The sequence below is a fragment of the Colius striatus genome, chromosome 8 (genome assembly GCF_028858725.1).
Source record: "Colius striatus isolate bColStr4 chromosome 8, bColStr4.1.hap1, whole genome shotgun sequence".
NCBI classification, from domain to species: domain Eukaryota; kingdom Metazoa; phylum Chordata; class Aves; order Coliiformes; family Coliidae; genus Colius; species Colius striatus.
The window spans coordinates 30271440-30294995 of NC_084766.1; the positions used below are offsets into that span (position 1 = coordinate 30271440).

Below are 23556 nucleotides of genomic sequence, written 5' to 3' on the forward strand. Positions count from 1 at the left end.
TAATAAGCATTTTTCAACTCCTTTTGTTCTACTGGAGGGAAAGTGTTTTGTTCTGTTTTTTTCCAAGTGTCTTTACGAAGGAAGAGTACAGCAGTACTTATCACTGTCCTCACAAAATCTCTTCTATCAACAGTCAAAGGAATTCCAAAAGCTTATACAAGCACTACAGCTGCATTTCTCAAAGGAGTCAGAAAGGTTTCAGTAGCTATACCTCAACAAGACCTGAACATATATCTATCTTGGTCTCCTTGAAAAATTCTGACTTAAAACCCCAGAATGGAAGCTAACTTAAAGTATCTATTTCGAGTATCAGACAGTTCATCTGATGGTTACAGCTGAGCATGTGGTCTCCTTATGGAATTTTATCACCAATTTTATCACCATAGTTTATTTTACCTCTCTGCACCTAATATTTGAAGTAGGCTTTGAAGAAGCCATGCTGATCAGCAGGATTATAACTCTCCTCAAGAATGCTGCACACCTTAAACATAACTTGAGCAAACAAGTGGTTAATTTAATTTAATTTACTGATTTAATATTAACTGTTTAATTGTTGAAAAAACAGATGCATAAATATGTCATGCCATTAAAATCATAAACATCTAAAGAAGCTAATCCCTACGTTTCTGAAGGGGTTGAATGAAAGAGTATTGAAATACTTTAATCTCTAGACTTACATCACTTTGCAATCCGTAGGCCCACTTGGCCCATGCCACTTTCCTGTCAGTAGGCAGGACTGTGTAGTGATGGAGAGCTGTCCTGTATCCTCTGTCTGTGGCCAAATTCTGAGCCTTTTTGGCATGGACAAGGTTAACCATATCCATGGAGACCTGAAACTGATTCTTTGTGTCCTCAAATGCCTTCTTGTACTCCAGATCACTCTGCAACTTTGACATCTGAAGGGAATGAGCCATCTGTGAATCTTCCTCTGCAGCCTTTACTCCAATCAGCTTACCCTTCATCTTCTCATAACCTTCCTTATACTTAAGCTGTGAAGAAAAGGGACCATCATGATGTATGCTGCCAAACTGATAGCTCTGCTAGTAGTAAAGCAACAGTCTATCAGTGTCGTGACATGCTTGGTCTTCAACACAAGCAAGTAAAAAGTCCATTTGCAAAAAAGCACGGGAATGGCTTAGAAATTTGTAAGTGTTTATAAAGAATAAACCATTTCTCAACAATAATTTGTTCACAAAAAGCTGTAAGAAATCATTTTAGTTCTCTCAAGGAAAAACAACATTCTTTAAGCATTGAAATTAGAAGGTTCTTTCAGGAATTTTCTGGCCAGGCATAGATAATGGATTAAGTTATAATATTTCACAGGAGATTCCACTTTGGTTTGAGTCTCAAAACTCACTCTTGGGTCAAAATGAGAATAGGAAAACACAATCAGCATGTGGTGAAAAACTACGAATTGCTCAGAGCAAACCTTCTGACTAATTACAGAATGCAAATCACTCAGACAACTCCTCCGTTGCTTCGTGGCACAAATCAAGTGAGGGTGGCTCAGGGCACTGAGACATATGTGACACATCCCCAACAGCTGTCCTAAGAATAAAGAAGGCTGTTGGGGTCCATACTTACATCACTTGCCAGATCCCTCTTTGCCTTAGCTGTCAAGAATGACAAAGCATCCAGACGAAGCACAAATCCTTTTTCCTTCTGCTTCTCCCAGCTACTCCTGTAGAGTTTCTAAAGAGATGACAATAACACAGTCTCTTTATTACTATCAATATATCCTATTTGCTCTATAGTCACAGTGAAAGCTCTCAAGTAACATCAGACCAGTGTGCACTCCATGCCTAGCAACCATATATCTAAGGATCAGATCCTGGTGTCTTCATTTATGTGATATAACTCTGGACACTGTAACCCATTATCCTACTGGTTCTCACTGTCAATATGGCAGTCATCTGGAAGCTTGTGGAAAATACACAGCTTCAAACTCTAAAAGTGACAAGTCTTCAGAACAGCAGATGTGACTAGTATTTAATTAAGAGAAAGCAACTAAATTCAAAGTTTCCACCTCTAAAACATTTGGACTTTCTCAGAGAAAGGACCTAACTTTTACCTACACAACAAACATGCCAACAGCAGCTGTAACTATTCACAAAAGTGAGGAAACCCAAACCTCTGTCTTACACAGTACCTCACTGATATTGGCAGCATTTGTTTTGGCCAGTATGAAGACAGGATCATCTTTGCTGATGGTGTACTGATGAAGAAACTGCTCTTTTCCTGACCTGTAGGCAACCTGTCCACAGAAATCAAAGCGTGGTTAAGAAGCAGCAGTCTGTGTTTAATATTGAAGGCATCCTGATTAAAACAACCCAAATATTCAAGGATTTGTTAGGGCTAATTTATTTGCTAGTTAGTCTTTAGCATCATAACTTTTTTTTTTCAAATAAGAATTTCAAAGCTGACCCACAGAGTAAGGTTGACCAAATTACTCTTAGTTACATTTCAGAGAAGCAGAGAAATAGAACACATATTGACATATTGTCATTGTCTTTACTAAAGTTTTAATTTAACTGGCTATAAAGCTGACAGTAATTTATACTCTGTACAAAATGTGTGCAAGAATATATTTCATCCAATATTCAACTGCAGCTACTTCTTAGGTGTAATGAAAGTCTTTAATAGGACACAGAAATAGTAAGTTTTGGGAATGAAATGGATAACACTAAACAAATGAATCTGTAGAGAAAAATGGTGACCTAAATGGAATTGCTGACATAATACTCAAGTGAATATGTCATTCCAACTTTAAATGAAAATATCAAAGATCTTTTATGATCCAAGTAGAAAACATCTCCATTTTATATCCCAGGGCAACATCAACAGAGAAATGAACTGCTCTCTTTCAGAAGCCCATAAAACATTTGGAGAGCTGTTGAAAAGCTATGAAAAGATGTCCTGCTTCACAAAGTGTTACGTTTCTTACATCTCACAGAAAAAGAAAAAAAAAAAAAGGGTCCCTACTGTAAGGAAAAAAAAAAAGGTCTCTACTGTAAAGCTCTCAATTCATGGTTACTATTCTGACTTCAACACATGTACAGAAAGGAAGGATTGTCCAGGAAACAAGTAATGGGAGTCAGGAAACCAGCATTCTACTCTGATTCAATCTGGTGTCATCTTTGAGACACACAACAATCATCTAAGTGTCAGGTTTTTCTTGATCGAGAGAAGCAAAAAAGGAAACATGGTAGCTGCCTGGAAAAGATCGATCAAGAAGCAATAATACTTCATTCACCAAACTACTGAGAAGCTGACAGTATCTTCATTTCAAGACACAATATATTAAAAGTAATTTTTAAAAAAGCTTGGCAAGCCATTACTGTTCCAGAACAAGCTCCTTTTCTTTTGGAAACTTAAAAATGAGTTGCTGTCAGCTAAGCCCTGCCAAGGGGTTCTGAAGAACCATCTCAACCCTGAAGTGGTCAGGCAGTTGGACTAGATGACCGTTGTAGGTCCCTTCCAACTGAAATATTCTATTCTACTCCATTCTATTCAGTTCCATTCTTAATGTACTTTAGTAAATTTAAAATGCTTTAACAGCAACAGCTGAAGAACACGTGATCTAACAAGGCTGATACAGCTTTAAGTAGCCTGACAGGGCCCTCAGTGGAGAGAATCTGGGACGGATGTCCCTATGCTAAAGTCTGCCTTGCTTTGAAGCACTGCCTGAGGATCAGCTGGGAATACTGTGTTTTCCCTGCAGCTTCCCTCCTCACTTTTACTGCCTTGTGGATAACCAGTTTTTGTGCAGATTACAGCAATATCTCAGGTATCCTCTCATTAATGCATTTCAGCCATGCTTGAATCCAGCCTGCACTACCCACAAGTTGTCTTGTAGAGGCACTCCCCCAACCCCTAGCCTTTGACATTATTTATGAATTTCCAATGTCAATAATGTCAAATAATTGACATTATTTATCTATTTCCATTAAAAACCTTTATAAATAAATTTCAAGAAATTTAATATATTGAATATATTCAATATATTTAATATATTGAAAGGTTTCATGACTGAGTTCCCTTCCATCACAGTGTACATATCTCAGGAATGACCATGTTATGAGTAAACTATTTTCATGACAGAAATTCAGTCAACTTACATCACTTTGCAGTTCCTGGCTTTTCTTGGCATGCTTGATCTGAGAACTGTCAGCCACACTGGTGAACTTCAGAGCATCAACCTTCTGTCTGTACTTTTTCTGCATTAAATTAAATCAGGTTACACAAAAGTTTCCACAATATTTACCTTCCCTCAGAAATGTATTGCTTTCAAAACGTACACAACAGATAGAGCCAAAAGTCCCCTGTACGTTCCCAGGACAGTTTTAGCACAGGTATCAACCAAACAGGCTTCCAAATACTACCCAGTGCTAATATTTTTGAGGTGAGAAGGGTACTGCAAAAGTATGCCAAATGCATTGTTGCTGACACTGGCCAGATGTACTAGCTCCATATCTTACAAGATCGAGGTTGCACACCAACAAATGAGTGTCTTTCACAAACTAGGTATGACTTAAGTCAGAACCCAAGAGAGCTCATATGCCACATAGTCAATATTACTACCTCATTTTCTTACATGAGACTTCTGAAGCCTATGCACACATTCAAATCACTGAACATACTTTAGTGAAATATTAAGTTATTAAGCTAATTCTAAACTATCAATTGAATTTGGAGAGGCAATTTCAGTGTCCTGAAAGTAACCTAAATTCAAAACATTTCCTACCATCTCCCAGCTCCTTCCAAAGTAGAGTTACTAGTGTAGACACTGCAGCCAAGCCTTGCTGTGAGCTACAGCTATAAGAGGCCCCCACAAGGCTCAAGTGTTGGATGTGGCAAAAAAAATCATGCTTCATTCATCCTCTGGCACCAGTACTTATATAATGTCTATTTGAATGGACAAACCTGTATAGAGACTAACATTTCTAGTTTGGTAAATAAGACTGCCTTTACTTTTATTCTATCATACTTTTTTTGTTTTACATCTGAAACACACCAAAGTGAACAAAAAACTTCTATTGACTTCATCAGGCTTTAGATCAGGCCTGTTTTGAATCAGTGTCTGTGCCTCAGCCTTTTGCATCACTCATTCGAGAGCAAGCTATGCATTTCTTTTTATCTTTGAGACAGTACAAGGAAAAGCAGCACCCTATTTCAAGACCACAATATAATAGGAGAGACCAAGCAAACACTTGTATACTTTAGTCAAATTCCTATTCAAACAGTTCAACCATGAAGTGGGGCATTCCACCTAGGAAGGATGTAAATACATATTTTTCATTATCTGGCATTTCAGGAGAGAAAACCTTCTGTTTGAACTGATGGGTGAAGAGATCAATTTACACTGTGTCTCTGCTAGGGGAACACAAAGTAGAAGTTAAAAAAGCATGCAGCACTTCAAAGAGGTGCTCATCTCTTTATTTTAGGAACCTAGAAGGGAGGAAGGCAGATTAAAACCAGCATGTTTTGTCACATTGCTTGGAACACAATGTAGTGACATTCTGCGAAGAAATGACAAAATGCCAACCTCTGTATGGCAATATATAGATCTCTAAAATAATATCCACCAGTCTCCAGTTTAAGTGACTGTCAGCCATCTCTTGGCCTTACACAGCACTGGAATGAAAAGGCAGATCATTATGGATTAAATATTTGTGGAAGTGATTATTACTACAGCACTCCACAGCAGCAGATGTCAGTCTATCTCTAGCAAGACACTAGATCTGAGAGTAGCTGCTCTTCTTTTGTTTCTAAGAAGTATTTTTTTCCCCTTGCAGGAGTAGTGAGAGGATGTCAGAGACCCAAAGTATCAGAGAGTGTGATCTCCAGTAACTAACTGGCTTCTGTTCCTTCCTCCAGCACTAAGTGGCATTTTATCCTTCTTGTCAAACTTCCCTAATTTATTCTTCTACCTGTCCTCTAGTTTTCCTAGCACTAGTGAGATGACTCAACCATAACTGAGCAGCTGAGGAACTGTAGTTCCATAAGGTTAATGGCAGTGTGAAATCATGAATTAATCAAGCGAAAGCAATCAAAAGCAGCACAAACTGAAGCTGCCAGTAAAGTCACAGCCTTTACTTGCTGAATAGCAAGGAAATTTCCAAACACAGCTAACAAATGTCTAATTTTCCAACACTGTTCTTAAAATTCTGTGCATTTCGTGTAGCATCAACCATAGGAAAGTCTAACTCCTTTCTGTGTCACTCTGCAAAATGGGCAGGTGAATGAAAAGAGGTGGAAGCGCAATGATCATATAATGGGAAGACATATTTTAACCTCTAACCCAGAATCTCCTACACCGTGGAATAACTAGACAATGTCCATCAGTTCTTCCATTTCTCAGATTTTCTGTGACGGGAATTCCTTACCTATTCCACACAATGTAGTGGAATTCATACGCATAAACCATAGAATAAACAACAAACAGAAGCCTGAGCACTTTGCTTACCTCACTGACCAAATCTCCTGCCTTTTTGGCTTGTTGTATATTAAGACTTCCTTCTGTGATACACCCAGCTCCTTTCATCCACATCAGATCTGCCCTGTAGCGAAGCTGTAGAGGAAAATTACATTTATTGGCATGGGGAACACAGGCAAAATGTTTTCATGTGAACATGTGCACCCTTTCCAGTTTCAAAGACATAGCAAAGACTTCTTTAAAAGTCATAATGAAAATCAAACATATGAAACAAGAATTAAAGTCAAACTGAAAACATCTATGAACACTCATACTGCTTGTGACAGTTAAGCTGAGTAAACATCATCTTACATCACTCTGGAGACCATAAGCCTTCTTTGCCCATATGGTCTTCATATCTTCTGGAACCACCGTGTATTCATGGAGCCTCTTTCTATAATCTAAGTCACTAGCAAGTGCCTGGGCCTTCTTAGCATGTCTCAGGTTTATCATATCCATAGGCAGATGGAAATGGGTCTTACTCTCCTCAAAATCCTTTTTGTAGGCAATCTAGAAATAGAAGGGAAGAAAAACAAGTTGTCTCTGTCAGCACATAGCAAAGCCAAAGCTATCTTAAATTTCTACTCTTGTTGGGGTTGTTATGTGTTTAGGCAAAAAACATGTAGAGATCAGGTCCTATAAAGCATCCAATAAAAAAGGTGGCAGGATGAATTTTGCAGACTCTAGAGACATCTTCTCTATGACAGTACATCTTTCTTTTAAATACATTTTTAAGCGATTGAAAGTTTTATATTGGGGTTTTAATATGACGTTATTTTTCTGCCCCAAAATAAGGACACCACTAACGCAGAATTCCCTATGAAAACACAAACACTGTGCAATCACTGCAGATTAACAGAGGGAAGAAACCAATTTTTGTTAAATGTTTCAAAGAATTTCTTACAGTGAAAGCAGTAACAGTGGTAGATTACATATTGCTGCTGAAAGGTTGATAATTATGAAAACCACCTTTTTAGTAGGAGAAATACATATTTTACCTCACTATTCATCTTGGCCACCTGCAGAGAGTGCAAAAGCCTTGAATCTTTGGTTCCAATTGCTTTTCCTTTTGTTTTTTCATATTCTTCTTTATATTTAATCTGTGAAAAAAAAGTTCAAGTCAAAGAACATTTTTAATTACCCAAAAGATAAGCAATATATTTTTACTGGCAATTTGGATGGTCAAAAATTCACAAGGGCTTAGTCTGCTTCTCACTTGGTCGCTTCAGATTTCCTACATTTGCTCAGAAATTCACAGAAGTGAAAGGATAGTCTCATTTATGCTGTGTCTAATCTCATTCTTTAAGGCTTACTCCTTTGAGGTGGATATGCTTATGAACTTAAAGTCTTCTGATTAGCTAAATTATCTGGTTCTTAAAGCAAAACACAAGAAATGAATCATGTAAAAGTCAAGCAAGGTATTTAAGATTTTATTTTCTTAATGCAGTGGAATTTCAGATTCATCATCGTTGCTGAACCATTTCCAGCTGCAGGAAAAGTTGCTTCCTTTTCTGCCTCTCTGCAGATTAAGAATCAGTTCACTTGGAATTCTTTTTATATAGATGTGTTTATGTTAAAGAAGCAGAGTAAAGAAATATGCATTCCCTTTGCAGTGGATGACAGCAGTATTTTTGAGGCTGTAAACAACTCAAAACATTGAATTTTACTATGGGGTTATTCTGCAAACTTTCCTTCCTTTTTTACACTTGTATTTATGAAAAACAATATTCAGAGAGCGAAATTTCACAGCAGAGTCTGAGAAAGTTTCCAACGGTTCATCAGCCATTGAGAAAGATGAACAGCCAAATGCAGGCCTTAAATATCTAGATGAAGTGAGATAAGCTTTATTTCCCTGCACTATAGCAACCTATATAAAGAATAATTCTTAGGTAATTAAATATAACATACATCACTGGCAAGATCCCTTGAAGCTTTGGCAGCAAGTAACGGCAGAGAATCAAGTTTCATTTCAAAGCCCTGTCCCTTACTCTTCTCCCAGCCTTCTTTGTACTTAATCTGAGAAAGGAAAGACAGTAACATGTCACTAAAGCATAAACACAAAGATCTTCAAACTAACATGAAAATGACTAAGAGCAAACCAGAAGTATAAATATGCTCAGTCCACAAACTGGAATCTTCTTAAGTGACGGTTCATTATCATTTTGAGCTAATTAATTGGCCAAGATTGAGCCAACGGTTTTATTCTTGGAGTTTACAGGGACTTTAAATCCCAGAACAGGAACCAATAGCTCTCAATTTTAAACAGACCTGGGGGAGGGAAGGTTTTTCAAAAGTGCCTGTGGTTCATGCCTACATATGGAAAGAGTGGAGATCAATAGAAGCTGATCTATAGCGCAGAACAGCTGGTGCTCAGCATCAGACATCACACTAGTCAGTTCAGAATTTTTCTTCCCCCACCCTGAAACTGAAGCTAGTCAGGTCCCATGCATTGAATACCTATTTGTAGCTGCAGTTCTTTATGTGAGCTGCTGGAAAGCATCTTTCAGTTTGGCTGCATTCAAAAGGAATCCAGCTCCTGTGCTTTGAGACCACCCCAGAATGTGAAGCAAAGCTCAGTGAAGCAACCCTTATGATCAGGATTTGCTTCAAAAGCACACTCATGAGCCACACTATATCACAAACGCAGATGAAATGCACAAGAATCACATGCTCAACTTCTGAAAGAATGGAACTTAAAGTACTAGTTGTTTAAGCTCTTTTTCAAGGTTCCACTTGAAACTCCATTAGAGCAGGATCAAGTATGCCTTCATGTGTGTACCTAATGAAATATCCAGGAAGCCTTGATTTCTGGATTTGGCTTTTCATATGGGTATATTTGACTAGTGTCTGACAACGAGCATGCATCCCAACATATTAGAGCCATAAAGAGTGTCGCTCCACATCACTCCACCAATGCAACTCAAATAAAACTTAGGGGAAGAACACAAGGTATGAATATGCCAGGAAAAACTGCAGTAATGCCAATTCACAACCATGAAAAGTCATGAAACTGGTTCAAAAATAACAGTCACATCAGTTGAAGCAGGCTGGAGTTTTTCTGGTTTTGCATTTATTTCTCATGTTAAGCTTTTTTCTCTTCAAAACCATCTACAGCAATGGAGGCCTGGAAAAAATACTTAAACTTTTCCTGCAAGTGCTTGATTTTAACATTCAGGCCTCTAAGTAAATCACTACATATTGTCATTAATATGCTGCCCAGTGTCAGCAACACTGGGGTGGATCCAGATTCGCTGAAGTCACTGTGAGTCATTAGAACTGTGTAAATACAAATCTTCATACAAATATCACATCACACAGTTAATTCTGTGAACAGTGATTTACTAAACAAATCATCTGAAAAGGTCTTGAAAGAAACGTGGCAGTTTCACAGTACTTGAGATCATATCCCGATCTATTCTGGTTACATGTTTCATGTGGTTTCGTAAAGACTGATGGTAAATGCCAAATGCTTCCAGAAACAGTGTCATCCTCTTTGCATTCATACCTATTTGTTAACAACATCATGAATACCACTGTTTCCACATAGCTTGGCTTACCTCGCTGTATAGCTCAGCATTGGCTTTTGCCTTGACTAACTGAGGTACATCCTGAGGTAGAGTGTAATTTGTCTTTGTCTTCTCGTACTGGGCTCGGTAGTTCAACTGTCAGACATTGAAAAAGTCAACAACAATCTCAGTTATTTTTAAGTCACTAAAAATATGATCATTACACTGATTGACTGCTGTTGAATTTCAGGCTGTTCATGCTGTGTTATAGATACATTCATACGTATGATTGACATAAGTATGTGGGCAAGAAGGTAATTATAACTTTTACCTAGGTACTAGGTAACTAGGTACTAGGTACTAGTTGAAGAATTATTCTAGAAGTAAAATAGTTACTGATTATCTGGAAGTAGAAAATATATTATTAAAAAGCATGCATTAATAACTACACAGAAAATGAATCCCTAACAAAGCACACCAATGCAAATCTTAAAAGTGAAGGAAAATACTGGATTTACTTACTGGATTTACATCTAAATATTTAAGAATTCTCTCATAATTCTAATAAATAATAGTGGCTAATGATGACAGAACTTACATCACTGAGCTGCTGCGCATTTATTTTCGCTTGAGCCATTTGTGGAGTGCTGGCAACAGAGCTGTACTTCAGCTTGTCTATGCTTTGCCTGTAGTTTACCTAATTTAAGATCAAATTAAAAAAAGACTTCACAAAGGAAGAAATGTTCATAATGGAAAATGAGTAGACAAAGTCTTGTTAGTTAATACTCTGGATAAACAATCACTTGAACCATAATAAAAGGTGAAGGAAAATGCCAGGATCTCTTAATGAGATTTGTGTTAATGCTCTGAAAATTTCGTAGTGTGAGGTCACAGTTTTTATTCCACTTTAAAATTGAACTTCATTTATAAACCCTCCCCCTTAAAACCACAAACTCTTAAAAAGATCCAGTTTCAGCTGGTCCCCCAAAGCATTCTTATAAAACTAATATTCTTAACCATCACTTAGATTACTTCTATCTTTGTTGCAACAGAGAGGAATCAAATACGACCAATATGATCGATAAGCATGATTCGTTTATTGCAGCTCTACGCTTGATTAATATAACTCTAACTCATGAATATGGAAATACACACACTGTGATTGGTTTGATATAACTGAGGGCATTACATAAGACAGATATTTTTGTGGTTTACAAAGTACATTCTCAGATCCTTTTTCTCAGGCATCTGTCCTGTTTATGAGTTACAGATAACCACCAAGGATACATCGTCCTTGCCTAAGATTAGTTGGTGCCATCTGCAGCTGGCCAGATTACTACATTTGCTTATTAGCTGGTGCACTAAGGTCTGCAAGCATACCTAACATATTTTACAGTTTCAGCTCTGCTTTGTTCTGCTTTATCTCACTGATGGGAACATGACCTTTTAGTGTAAGCCACTCTTCCACATATATTTATTAAAAAAACACTGTAATGGTCTGTCCAGTGTAATGCTGCACAGAGCAAATGGAAAGTCTTAACACTTTGTCTTTACTAGAGTTTTAATGTAATAATTAACCAAATAATTTCTCTATGTGTAAGAATTTTGAGTGGACGATGAGAGAAGTAAAATATATATTTAAGGTATAAATAAGTCACTTTAATGTCAGCCACTAGTAGGATTGGAGCCCACTAAATTCCTAGCTAACATGGTAGCAGTAATAATAAGCTATAAAATAAAGATATTAAATTCTAAAAATATGAAAGTTAAAAAAAAATGATAGAGAAGCTTTCTTTCAAACCTGTTGCTGCCAAAGGACCCAGTGCTACACTGTAGGACACAATTATTATTCTCTGTAGGCCTTAATTAATATTCACTGTAGTTCATTTGCTTCTTTACAGAGACAGAATTTTAATTCCACAGAAAGAGATCATTTCTTTTTACCTGAAACTGTGTTTTTATTGCTACTTGTGATTGCTTAGTGTGTGAGAGAGTTGTATCCTTACCGAGTTCCAAGTAAACCTATTGGTTATCAGTGAGCAGACAAGTCCTGGGACTGTTTCAAACTATTAGATGATGATCATGCCTAGCACACCTGAACCACTGTGGCCAATCTCAGACTTACATGCTCCAAACTCATATGCTGACTCTGAATTGTAGAGCCACAGGTAGAGCTGAAATGTTTATAGAGTGGATAGAACTTATTTGTAAATTTTGGACATGAACTCACACTTACTTTGAACTCTTTAGGAATACAGCTCTCTCACGTACTAAGCAATCAAACACTGAACTTTCCTTTTTAAGCTTTTTATAAAACAAAGTGAAATTCCTGAAGAGGCAATAGTGTATCTTACAGTTGAAGTATATCAAGTACTTCCTCAAAAATACCAGGGTACTCAATTCTACCTCTTCATGCTACCATTTTTTTCTTGGAAGAAGTATTTAGGCCCAGATAAATCTCATATAATGGTAATGGCCTCTCTAAGGCATCTTGCCCCTTATTTCTTGCAGTTCCAATGGAAAGACAGGTTATATACATCTTAGGTAGACAGAAATGCCCTGCAGAGATGCTGCTCTCTTCCTGTTGATTTTGTAAGTAATGGCTGATGGCTGTGCTCCTAACTAAGGCATCGGTTAAGTTCCCAAAGGTAGATGAGATCAATCAAGCCTTTAACGCTTGTGAGAGGTGAAAGTATGGTATTCTCTACAGTCTGACATTGTCTGTATTTTTTCATCTGTAGAGCACATATAACCACAGCAGTACACAAATTTCTTCACATTGTTCCATCAGTAACTCAGCTGCAAGCACAGCGGGCACCTCTCTTGCATGGACCACAGACATGAGGAAGGTTATGTGCCCAATTACTTCCCCTTCAAAGGGGAACAACTATCTTCAGGGCAGTCACAAAGGAGGAGTCATTTCAGTGCTTGATGATGCTGTTGAAGCTGCCCAGGATGGTGAGACATTTTGCAACACAGACTAGGGGTAGGGCAGAACTCATTTAACATGGCTGTGAAACGCGTGCTGAACAGAAGCCAATGACAGGAGGTGGCAGTGTTTTCTATTCCTCTGAGCCCTCTTGACTCCCTGCACTTTTTTGTTTTAACTTTGTTATCACTACCTGTTTGTTAAATCATTATTTGACAAAAACAATCTATCACAATCTCTCCTACAGGTACATGATGTGCCATGCAAGTCATAGGGAAAAAAAAGCCCATAAAATTATTTACGTCTTTCAAAGGGACCAACTTCCTTGTTGTCTGATATGAAGGAGTGAGAGTAGCTGGGTAATTGTAGTCAACAACGTCATGTTTGTAATCAGACTTATAGGCTATCTGAAACACAGAGAGAACAACAACAAAAAAATCATTCTTTTTTTTAAGCTGTCATTTGTTTGAATAATTATCAGTCAAGAGGAAAGGAGAAACAATAATATTAATATTAAATGCAGGAAACAAAGTTAGTTCAATGTCATGAGTGACAAAGAAAATGAAATTATTTGCATAGTTTAGCCACTAATTGATTCTTTTTCAGCTCCTCAATTAATCCAGTGCCAACAGTGGGAGCATTAACTTAACTTCCACCTATGACACATCTCTTTTATCTTTCTGCTTAGTTCTCAAGCTTCTTACAGATTTGTAAATAACGTACTTGAAGGAATGGTATGTAATGAAATAGCTTCTTGACTAACCCAGTAAATTAAATTGGAAACCTGAAATCTTCATTAAAGACTGTTTTTTCAGCAAAGGTCTGACCCTGGGTGTGGCAGCAAGCAACCTTCAGCATCCTACTGATGTCAAAGAAAACTGAAGGAGCTCAGTATGTTGCCAGATCACTGAATTTGCCCATTTTAACTTCTTCCACATAGTGAGCTATAAATCAAAACAAGAGAGTTTACAGAATTTCCCCTCCTCTCAACATATCCATCCTTCAGATCCCCAGTACAATATGACCTAAAGTTTTTGACCAACTTCATTAAACTTAAAGACATGAAAGGAACAACCATACAAGTGTGATTAAAAACGACTTACATTGCTTGCCAAGCTGCCAACTTTCATGGCATGGAGCATCCGTTTGTCCATGCCAATACCTACATAATGACCTTTCATCTGGTTCTGGTAGGTTTCTTTGTATTTAACCTGCACCAAAAAGAAAAAAAAGGCAAAAATAGCCTGAGAAAACATACTCAGTTTTTCCAATAGTTTCCATATCTTACAGCAGTGACAAAAACTATTACAGCTGTGGTCTACTAGTGTTGCACCAGTATGGAAACTCATGAGTCCACAGCAACCTTGGTACTTTAAAAAATAAAAGCTAAAACCTTCTCTGAGTCTCCTGTTTTATAAGATGTGATTTACGTATTCTTCAGATCACCTGGATGCCACGTAAAAGAGATACCTCTGCATTCTATTGATGTATATTATTTAATCAGAAACAAATATTAGAATGAAGTTGCAGGGAAGCATTATCTGTATATTAAGAAATGAACATATAATAATCTACCAAAACTAAACTGTTTTGGTGCAGCTTTCACCGAGCCCAGAGTAGGGAATTTGGTAACAAGATAAATTAACCATTCTACCATGTCACCTGTATAGCAAAAGATTTACTCCTCTTGGATTTCAGATGATGATAGCAAGCAAAACAAAGCAAAATTATATGTCAGTATCATGAGATACAAGCAGTATCATTATTAATATTGACTACTTTCACACATGTTCCTCTCTGACATTAATTCTGGTAGTTAGCTTCTGCCTACCTTTCCAGTCAGGAAATGACATACACAAAGAAATAAGTAATGATTATGGAAATAGGATATGGTAACAATAACAACTGACAGCTACTTGTCTAGATTAGCAGTTCATTTTAACATCTCTTCCTTATTACCATAACAGTTCTTTTCAAAATCCTATATAAAATGAGCCTCAGTTACCCATCAGGACAGACTAGGATAGGTGCTGTATAGATCTAGGTTAAAATCAGTTATAATCAAATTCCCAGGGCATACTGTTCTGAAACACACACAGAGATGACTTGTGATTCCAGCAGTTACCAGGCTAAGTAAGCCACACATGAGGTACTGAAAACTTACATCACTGGTGAACTTTGAGACCTTGCTCGCATTCTTGAACTGCGGAGTATCACAGTAGTTGATGCTGTAGCCTCTGTTGTTATCAAGATCCTTCTTATACGCCACCTTAGTGACAAAAATGCACAAGGGAAAGATATGTTAAAACATTAACCTCCTCTGTCAAGCTCCTCCAGACACTTTCTGTTGGCCAAACCCACTGTTCAGAGATTTTGATAGATGGCTTCCATCAAATGGCATATGATAAAAATTAATATGAAGGCAATTTACATATACTCAGTCCTTATTTCATAGACAAAGAAATGCAATCGGTTTCATCCATTTTGACCTCTGCAAAGTGTATGAGACAGTGTCATGAGGAAAATTATTTAAAAACCGAAGGATCTACAAAGGAATTTTAAGGTGAGTGCATAGCAAAAAGTAGAAAAAGCAATGGGTGTGTTTCAACAGGAAGGACTGAATGGGGGAAGTTTACCAGCAGAATTCGACAGAGGAAGTTTAACTACAGAACTGGATTAACATTTTCTTGAAGCATCTTTGCTCTGAAGTAGGAGTGCCGGGGCTGATATTAAAAGGGGTAATAGAAATAGGGCTAAATTCAGCAATGTAGAGGTTAATATACACAGGGAGTAGTCATAAAAATTTTGGCTATAAGAGCTCATCACCTGGAAAGGCTAAAAAAGAGAAAATTGTTCACATGTAGGCTGCCCACAGAAAGATGGCAAGATGCCAAAGAAACACGGCCGCAAAAAAGGCAAATGCAGCCCAAGGCAAGAGCAAGAGACTTTTAGGTAGGCACTGCAAAGTGCAGTTATGTACCAGGTTCCAGTAAGACCTCATCAAGAACTCTTAAGTCATTGCTGTTTAAGGAATACGCACTCAGCCTGCAACAGGTGCAATGAAAGACTGAGAGACAAGAAGAATTTGGCTTGCTTAGTCTAGGAAAACAAAGGCAGGGAGAAGAAAATTATACCCATTTGTACCCATCTCAGAAAGGTAATCATGCAGGCAGAAGAACTTTAAACTAAAAGGCAATCTTGGCACAAACCACAATAGTCATAAAATGGACAGGAACCAATGTAGGCTAGAAGTTAAAATAAGAGGATTATATGATACAGTGCCGAAACAGCATCAGGAAACATTAGCCCAAGAGGCCCCTTCCAGTCCTGCTTCCAGGAGCTTTTCATTATTGAAGGTTTTATACTTTGACATCTCAAGAGTATAAGTTTTTAAATTGCCATGGGGAAGGTCTAGAAACTCACATGTATTAATAGCTTTATAGCTGACATGACACTATAAATAAATTAATAATTCAGAATGAAGTGAGAATTCCTTAGCAATCCCCCCTTGCCAAGCAGCAGAAGAATGCACTATCAGTAACTCACAGTCCTTCACGTGGTGGAAGAAGGGAAACATGCATTAACAGAATAGTACAAATTTTGCCTTTGTTAGGGTTAATTTTAATTAGCACCTTCTTTGGAACACCCCAGGGTACACACCCAAGTCATCCTAAAGCACTTTGTGATTACAACTTCACAACACATGAAGAGCATAATTCAGAGGGGTTTTTTAAGATTTGTAGAATTAGAATTACTCTTCTGGGGTTAATTTCCCATACTACCACAGGGATCACTGCAAGTGCCAGATATCAGCACCTGAAGATCTGCTTTTGCATCCTTCTGTCCAGTTTCTGTACTATACACAGATCATTTTTGTTACATACAGGACAATAAGGTTTTTATATGTGTAGTCCTTACCCATCAGACACAAGTGTTTGTATGAGCTGCTCTCAGACTTGTTAACAGATCAATTCAACTCCTTACCTCACTGACAAGCTTGTTAACACTTTGGGCTCGTTTAAGGACTAAGTTGTCTTCCGCTGTTAGGGAGTGAAAGTGAGCTGCACCTTTCATCTTGGAAAGATCTTTCTTGTACTTTATCTGAAAAGAAGTAGGGAAAATTACAAAATAGATGTCTACCTTTTCACCATTGCTATTTAGTCTGGCTTCATGAGTCCAGATAAGATTTGTCCTATTCTAGTTTTGATAAGCAAACAGAACTTGAGAAGTGGAAACAATGCAAATTGTTACTTCCTGAAATAAACCACGTACAAAATGACAGCCCTAACAACCCCTGGCAAGCCACTTCACTCAACAACATTTTCTAAAAATCCATCTCTTACACAGGTTGAACAACACTGGTTGCTCATAGCTTTAGTTAACTAGCAGATTCTTGGCTAATAGCTGGTTGGATCTTACGTGTTCTTCTATTACCAAAGTTAATTCTCAGTACTCTAATTTTAGTCTTCTAGTCAGACAGTTAGAGTCATCAAGTCCTCTGTGAACTTTTCCTTTTGTAGAAACTAGCTTTTTAAAATAGATATATCTTTTGCACTTACAATGTTTTAAAGGAATTATATTTCTCTACCAAATCAAGACTGAAATAAAGAATCTGTTCATTTAATTTAGACATCAGGTTATTGACTTAAATTGGACTTGGATGGGTGAAGAGAGATAATACTTATATTGGCCTCTTACCAAACTTAATCCCCCCAAAATACTCTTGGGAATATATTTCAATATTTCTCGCATACAAGGAGATGCTTTTGTTCTTCATCTTTTGTTACTCCTTCAAAGATCAGATTCACAATGTAAAAACTAACAAAATATTTTCAATGTGCTTAAGAGCAGGGTGAGTTAGCAGCTCTGCAGAGAGAGACCTGGGAGTCCTGGTTGATGATAAAGTTAACATGAGCCAGCAATGTGCCCTCAGGGCCAAGATGGCCAATGGCATTTTTGGATGCATCAAGAAGAGTGTGGCCAGCAGATTGAGAGAAGTTCTGCTCCTCCTCTACTCTGCCCTGGTGAGGCCTCATCTGGAGTCCTGTGTCCAGTTCTGGGCTCCTCAGCTCAAGAGGGACAGGGAACTGCTGGAGAGAGTCCAGCACAGGGCCACCAAGATGATCAGGGGACTGGAGCATCTTCCTTATGAGGAAAGGCTGCAGGAACTGGGGCTGTTTAGTCTGGAAAGGAGGGGACTGAGGGGGGAATCTCATTTATATTTACAAGTATATAAGTGGTGGATGTCAGGAGGTTGGGACATCCCTTTTTTATACGGTATCTAGCAACAGGACAAGGGGTAATTGGATGAAGCTGGAACACAAGAAGTTCAATTTAAATATAAGAAAAAACTATTTTACTGTTGAGGTGAGGGAGCCCTGGCACAGGCTGCCCAGGGAGGGTGTCCAGACTACCAAAGTAGTCACTCACAGGAATCCTTCACAGCAGCCAAAGGGTAATGACCTACAAACTGATCCATTTTTTGTCACTACCAGAAATGTTCTCTTCAAACAGGACTGAAGGTCTTTAATCAACAACCTGCACGCACCACTTTTTTTGCCAATTCTTTAGGTTACGAACCCAAACTAAAAATCCTCAGCCTAGAAATAAGCTCAGTCTTACAAAGCTTCATTGGTGTACTCTATGGTTTCTTTTCCTCCATATGACTTGCTTTGTGCTAGAGGCTTGATACATCAAAATATCAAAACCAGTCTAGCTCATTCATCCTCTATTTATTCACTACTGGGAATACCACAGTAGTCCACAAGATGATTAAGGCAGTTGAAGGTTTCATTAATAATACAGGTGCAGATTTGCCAGGAGGGTTAACCTAACAGTAGGGATCCCCATTAGTTGCTACATCCATCTCCTCCCTCATGCAAGTTGGAGCTGTGTCCCTTTCTATTAACAGATATTATTAATCCCCTGAGCCATCCAGTCCCCAGCAATGCAGTGAAATGTCATTGTTGTTTACTTGTCAAGTGTAATTTTAGCATTCTCCTCCCAGGCACTGATGTGACAAACTGCTGGTTTTAATTGTTTATGAATTGTATTGATTCAGGTTTCATACTTACATCACTTGCCAATTCATTTGCTTTCTTGGCATTTTGATAAGCCGGAGTGATCATAGCAGGAAAGCTTCCTTTCCCTCTGCGTTCTTCATACTCATCCATATAATCCTGAAGAAAATTCAGTGTTTACTCATCATACATGAGCAGAGGGGGCCATGGATGATTTCACAAAGCCCCATATTCCTTGTCAATAGGAAAGTTCACTGCTTCATTTTATATTTTTTTTAATGAAAAAGAGAATAAAATGACCAACTGCAAGACTAAAATCACTCATTAAACTAATCGTTCCTGTAAAATTACTTGGGTTGCATAGCAAGAGAAATGTAGCTAGCAATTAGTTGTTGTCAAGGTAGCATTCAAGTACACAGTGATATACATCCTTTTAATCTCACCTCAGTTCTTACACAGATGATATCTCCTAGTCCTCTTTGTTTCCCTAGAAAACTATAAAAATGTCTAGGCAGCCAGATTTGCTTAAGCTTTCCAAGTTTATCTAGGGTCAGGCTTCCTCTGTGACATGACAGAAGTATCTTGATCTCTCCATGGCCATTTCTCACACCATAACTGACCAAAAATAGTATTTCTCTAGTGCAGTGATATATTTTGAAGAGGGATTCATTAATGAAGCAGGAATATTTAGATAGTAAAATGAGAAACTCCTTAAGGTGTTTGCTCGGTTTAAAAAACAATTGTGGTGAAATTAATACTTTTAAATCTATCTATAGATAACTTGATGTGTAAATTTGCAAATGTTTGACAATTTGAATAGCCTTTTGATACTTTAATAACAAAATAATGGAGGTTTTTTTTTAAATGGTAATACACAATAACCATCCCAAAGCTTTCCATGGCAAGATCTGGGGAAAATATGCTGAGTATATATAAAAGTAAGATACAGTGTAATGTATCTTCTCTTTAATATTCTATAAATCCTTTGTAGTAAAGAGCCAGTTTAAGCAAAAAAAAAAAAAAAGTATGACATGTCAAGAATTTCATGGAGAGCACAGATAGAAATACCTGTAAATATGTGGAGTACCTCTCAAAACAATCCATTGGAGGTTATTTTGTGCACCATCAATATCACACGATAAGACAGGTCATATTATAAGATTGTGAACAATATAATGTAATTAGAGTTATTACATCTAAATTATTCTATAAACAGGAATAGAAAATAAAAAAATAATCTTGACTAATCAGCTGAGTCAGTTTCCTAAAATGCCATTCCTAAGTCTGAATTCTTCAGACTAACTTGCCATTTCTAATATTGCTCATATATACAAAAAACTACTTTCAAAGTTCCAGGTAATTAACTTTAGCCACTTCTAAGATTTTAAAACATGAACAAAAGAAGTGTTCAGGACACAGTAATTTTACAGTAAGATTCCTTAAACTGTCTCATGCTATATGTATATCTGCATGATGTACCCTCATGATTGTGACAGTTACAGATCTAATCCCCTGACCCATATAAAGTCATGCTTCACTCAGAAAGATCTATTAATTTCAGTGGCTCTATATTTTTATTCAAATATCAGAATTCAATCTATGAAGATTAAAACTCACATTAAATTTGAAGTCTGTGACTGAAATTTCAAAGATACTTTCAAAGAAAAAAACCCTTAAATTAATTCTAAAGATAGCAGCATTCCAATGCTTGAAAATGCAATTAGCACTTTTTCAAATTAATTTTATTTGTTTATACTTGCTAAAACTTGTAGTTGAAAAGACAGAAACTAATTAAGACTTCAATGCTACACACATTCTAAACTCACATTCCTCAAGGATGCTTTCCTTTTCACACATGACAAAATGTAAGTTTGGAGAGGAATGAAGAAACGTAAAAATCCCAAATGTCTTAGGACATGTTCCTTCCTTTCTCCAAAGTATAGGGGTCTCACAAGAAGCAAGGATGAAAAACCTAAGCCTAACCATACAGTTTTGTTTCTACAAAAACACTATTCATTTCCTTTCCAGTTCCCTATAGCTGTATTCAGTTTTATTTATCTGTACCATTTCCCTGATTTAATTGGAATAGAACTTTGAATGCATTTGAGGAGACCACAAAAATAATTGCATTCCCTCAAAAATGAAATGCAAGCAAAAGGAATGCCACAGACCAGAACAGAATTAAAGCCTATTTGCTTCCTCAAATGCACACCTACAACTCGTCAAGCTTACAATATCACTTTTGTAGGAGACCTGAAGTCTGAGACATCCTGTATGATCTTCAGAGCCACTTGCACATATTTAGAGCTGCAAAGCTTCTAAGATTTCTAAAAATACCTTCTACCATTTCGCAACCCTTTCATGTTTTCTTCTAACTGAATTTACATTTTCTTTCTCATGGAATGGGAAATTTTCCACAAGTAAATGCATTTCAGTGTGGTAGGTAACAATACCACAGTAGAAATGTATAGTGCATACATATACATAGATAAAATTTGCCATGGTGAGCCTTACCTTTTGGAATGACCCTACCATAAGGATCATGCAGTGGCAGTGCATGTACCTTGTAATCTCATGTTGTAAGTGCCAATGTCAAATATATTACACATTCAGACCATGCTGCTGTTGCACACCATCTTTTCCTTTGAGACTTTGCTTCCTCATGCAGGAAAGCAAAGTGAAAATAGATTTCACTGCAGTTTCTGAAGTCTTATGCAATGAAGAAGTCAGTCACAGTAATGATCAGCATCAGCATGGATATCTCTTAGATGTTGCGTACCTGGCCATACTGATCTACATTTTCTCTTGTAAAAGTAACATCAGTTCCAGCTGTATGGCTGGCCTTTCCCTTGATCTCTTTTTCGTATCTTTGATGATATTTTACCTAACAGGAAAAAAAGAAAAGAGTCATGTGGATGAATTTAGTGTGGTACACAGGTGATGCATGACAAATGATAACCAACAACATCCATATGTTGAGAATAAAGGATTGACAAAATTCCAATTGTCACCAATCCACGGAAGTCAAATATGCCACTTGAAGACATAAACCCCAAAATAGCAGTGTACTTTTTAATAATGCACTGGGAACATGGGACTTGCCATTTCAACCCAGACCATTAGTTCAGTGTGTTTAGCACCACTTGCTTGTCGATGGCTAATCCCTGATGCACCAGCAGGTTAAAAAAATAGAACTGATTGTAATGTAAGCACTTTTTTTACCACAGGGTCATCTAAGTGCCCCTAGTAAACGGGATTGTTTCTGAAAGATGCTGATCTTCCCAGTGATCAAGGGAATTTTAAGCAATCAATGTTAAACCTCAAGTTTAGACCAAGATTTGCACTACCTTTGCTGCAGCCAAAATAATGCCTGTAACCCGATGCTACCCTTTAATCACCATGTGTGTTTGCTGACACAAATGAAGGGTTTTCCACAGATCAAAGGCAAACAAAAACATTAAATGTTCCACAGTCAGTTTCTTTTGCCTTCAAAAATACAGATCCCTTCTTACTTTCCTCAATGACTCTTAATAATGTTTTAAATTTGCTTCCATTGAGTTAGCACTAAATGTTATCTTCTCCAACAAAAAGAGCTTTCCTTTCAGTCTCCAATGAAATACATAAATAATTGTACATTTTGAAGCAATACTGAATACAGGTGTGTTGTGTTTTTGTTATATTTGGAAAGGAAAAGAAAGCCAACAAAGATCAGTACACCAAGGAGTTGAAAAGAAAACCTCAACAGTAGGAGAGTAAAATGAGTGGAATAGAAAGCTATATTTTCTAAATCTATACTTGTGTCAAATGTATACATGTTTTTGTGTATATACTGTATATATATAATTGCTATTCAAAAAGCCAGTTTCTTGTGTTCATAAAAGCTTCATTCTGCAAACAAGAGAAGGAATAGAACAAACTTTAAGAATTCACTGGCAGCATGGAAAATCATGGCAAAGCAGAGCTCTGCAAACACCTCCTCCTCTGACACAAGGTGATTCTTCTCAGTTGTGTGCACCAGGAGGCTGAGCAAAGGGGATGCTGTTGCCACAAGAATCCAAAGTATTGATTCAGAAATAAAATGCCTAATTTTCTTTTTGTGCATAAACCCAACTTTGTCCTTGCAAAAGTCAAACACTTGAAAATCTGTTTATGAAGTGCTCTGCTAGCCTAACTCCACAATGCTCATAGAATTTCTGCCAGTCAACATTTTAATCCAAAATTTGTGTGACAACTTGTTTTTTTCTTCCCAAAAAGACACTTTGCTTTGGACACTTACATCACTGGCTAACTCGTTCGCTCTCTTGGCAATTTGATAAGCTGGAGTGATCATAGCAGGAAAGCTGCCTTTCCCTTTCCGTTCTTCAAAGTCTTCTGTGTATTTCAACTGTAAAAATCCAAGACAGTTCAGGAGCAATTAGATCAAAAGTATCTTGATTGCACACATAATCAATTCTTAGATTTGCAAAGTCAGCTATTCGATGGCTGTCATCTGCCTAAAGGAAGATCAGCCATGAAGCCTGAATCTTTACAATGCCATATTTAACTACACGATCACGTACCTTCTGCAGGACCTCCGTGACTCATTCAGCATATAGGATGGATCAGAGCTCTTTAAAGAAAATGTTT

General features: G+C 37.4%; 1 protein-coding gene across 1 annotated transcript in view; it reads right to left on the reverse strand.

Moving 5' to 3' along the window:
- The window catches only part of NRAP (nebulin related anchoring protein), a 51124-nt gene that overhangs the window by 20627 nt on the left and 6941 nt on the right, over nt 1-23556 (reverse strand). Inside the window, exons 8-24 of the mRNA XM_010202878.2 lie at nt 23207-23314; nt 21710-21814; nt 18985-19089; nt 16895-17011; nt 15075-15179; nt 14014-14121; nt 13213-13317; nt 10580-10678; nt 10033-10137; nt 8384-8491; nt 7474-7575; nt 6788-6985; nt 6467-6571; nt 4119-4217; nt 2150-2254; nt 1585-1692; nt 678-989 (exon numbers count right to left, since the gene is read on the reverse strand). Coding sequence (XP_010201180.2) covers nt 678-989; nt 1585-1692; nt 2150-2254; nt 4119-4217; nt 6467-6571; nt 6788-6985; nt 7474-7575; nt 8384-8491; nt 10033-10137; nt 10580-10678; nt 13213-13317; nt 14014-14121; nt 15075-15179; nt 16895-17011; nt 18985-19089; nt 21710-21814; nt 23207-23314 — 2094 coding nt within the window. The remainder of the gene's footprint in view (nt 1-677; nt 990-1584; nt 1693-2149; nt 2255-4118; nt 4218-6466; nt 6572-6787; nt 6986-7473; nt 7576-8383; nt 8492-10032; nt 10138-10579; nt 10679-13212; nt 13318-14013; nt 14122-15074; nt 15180-16894; nt 17012-18984; nt 19090-21709; nt 21815-23206; nt 23315-23556) is intronic.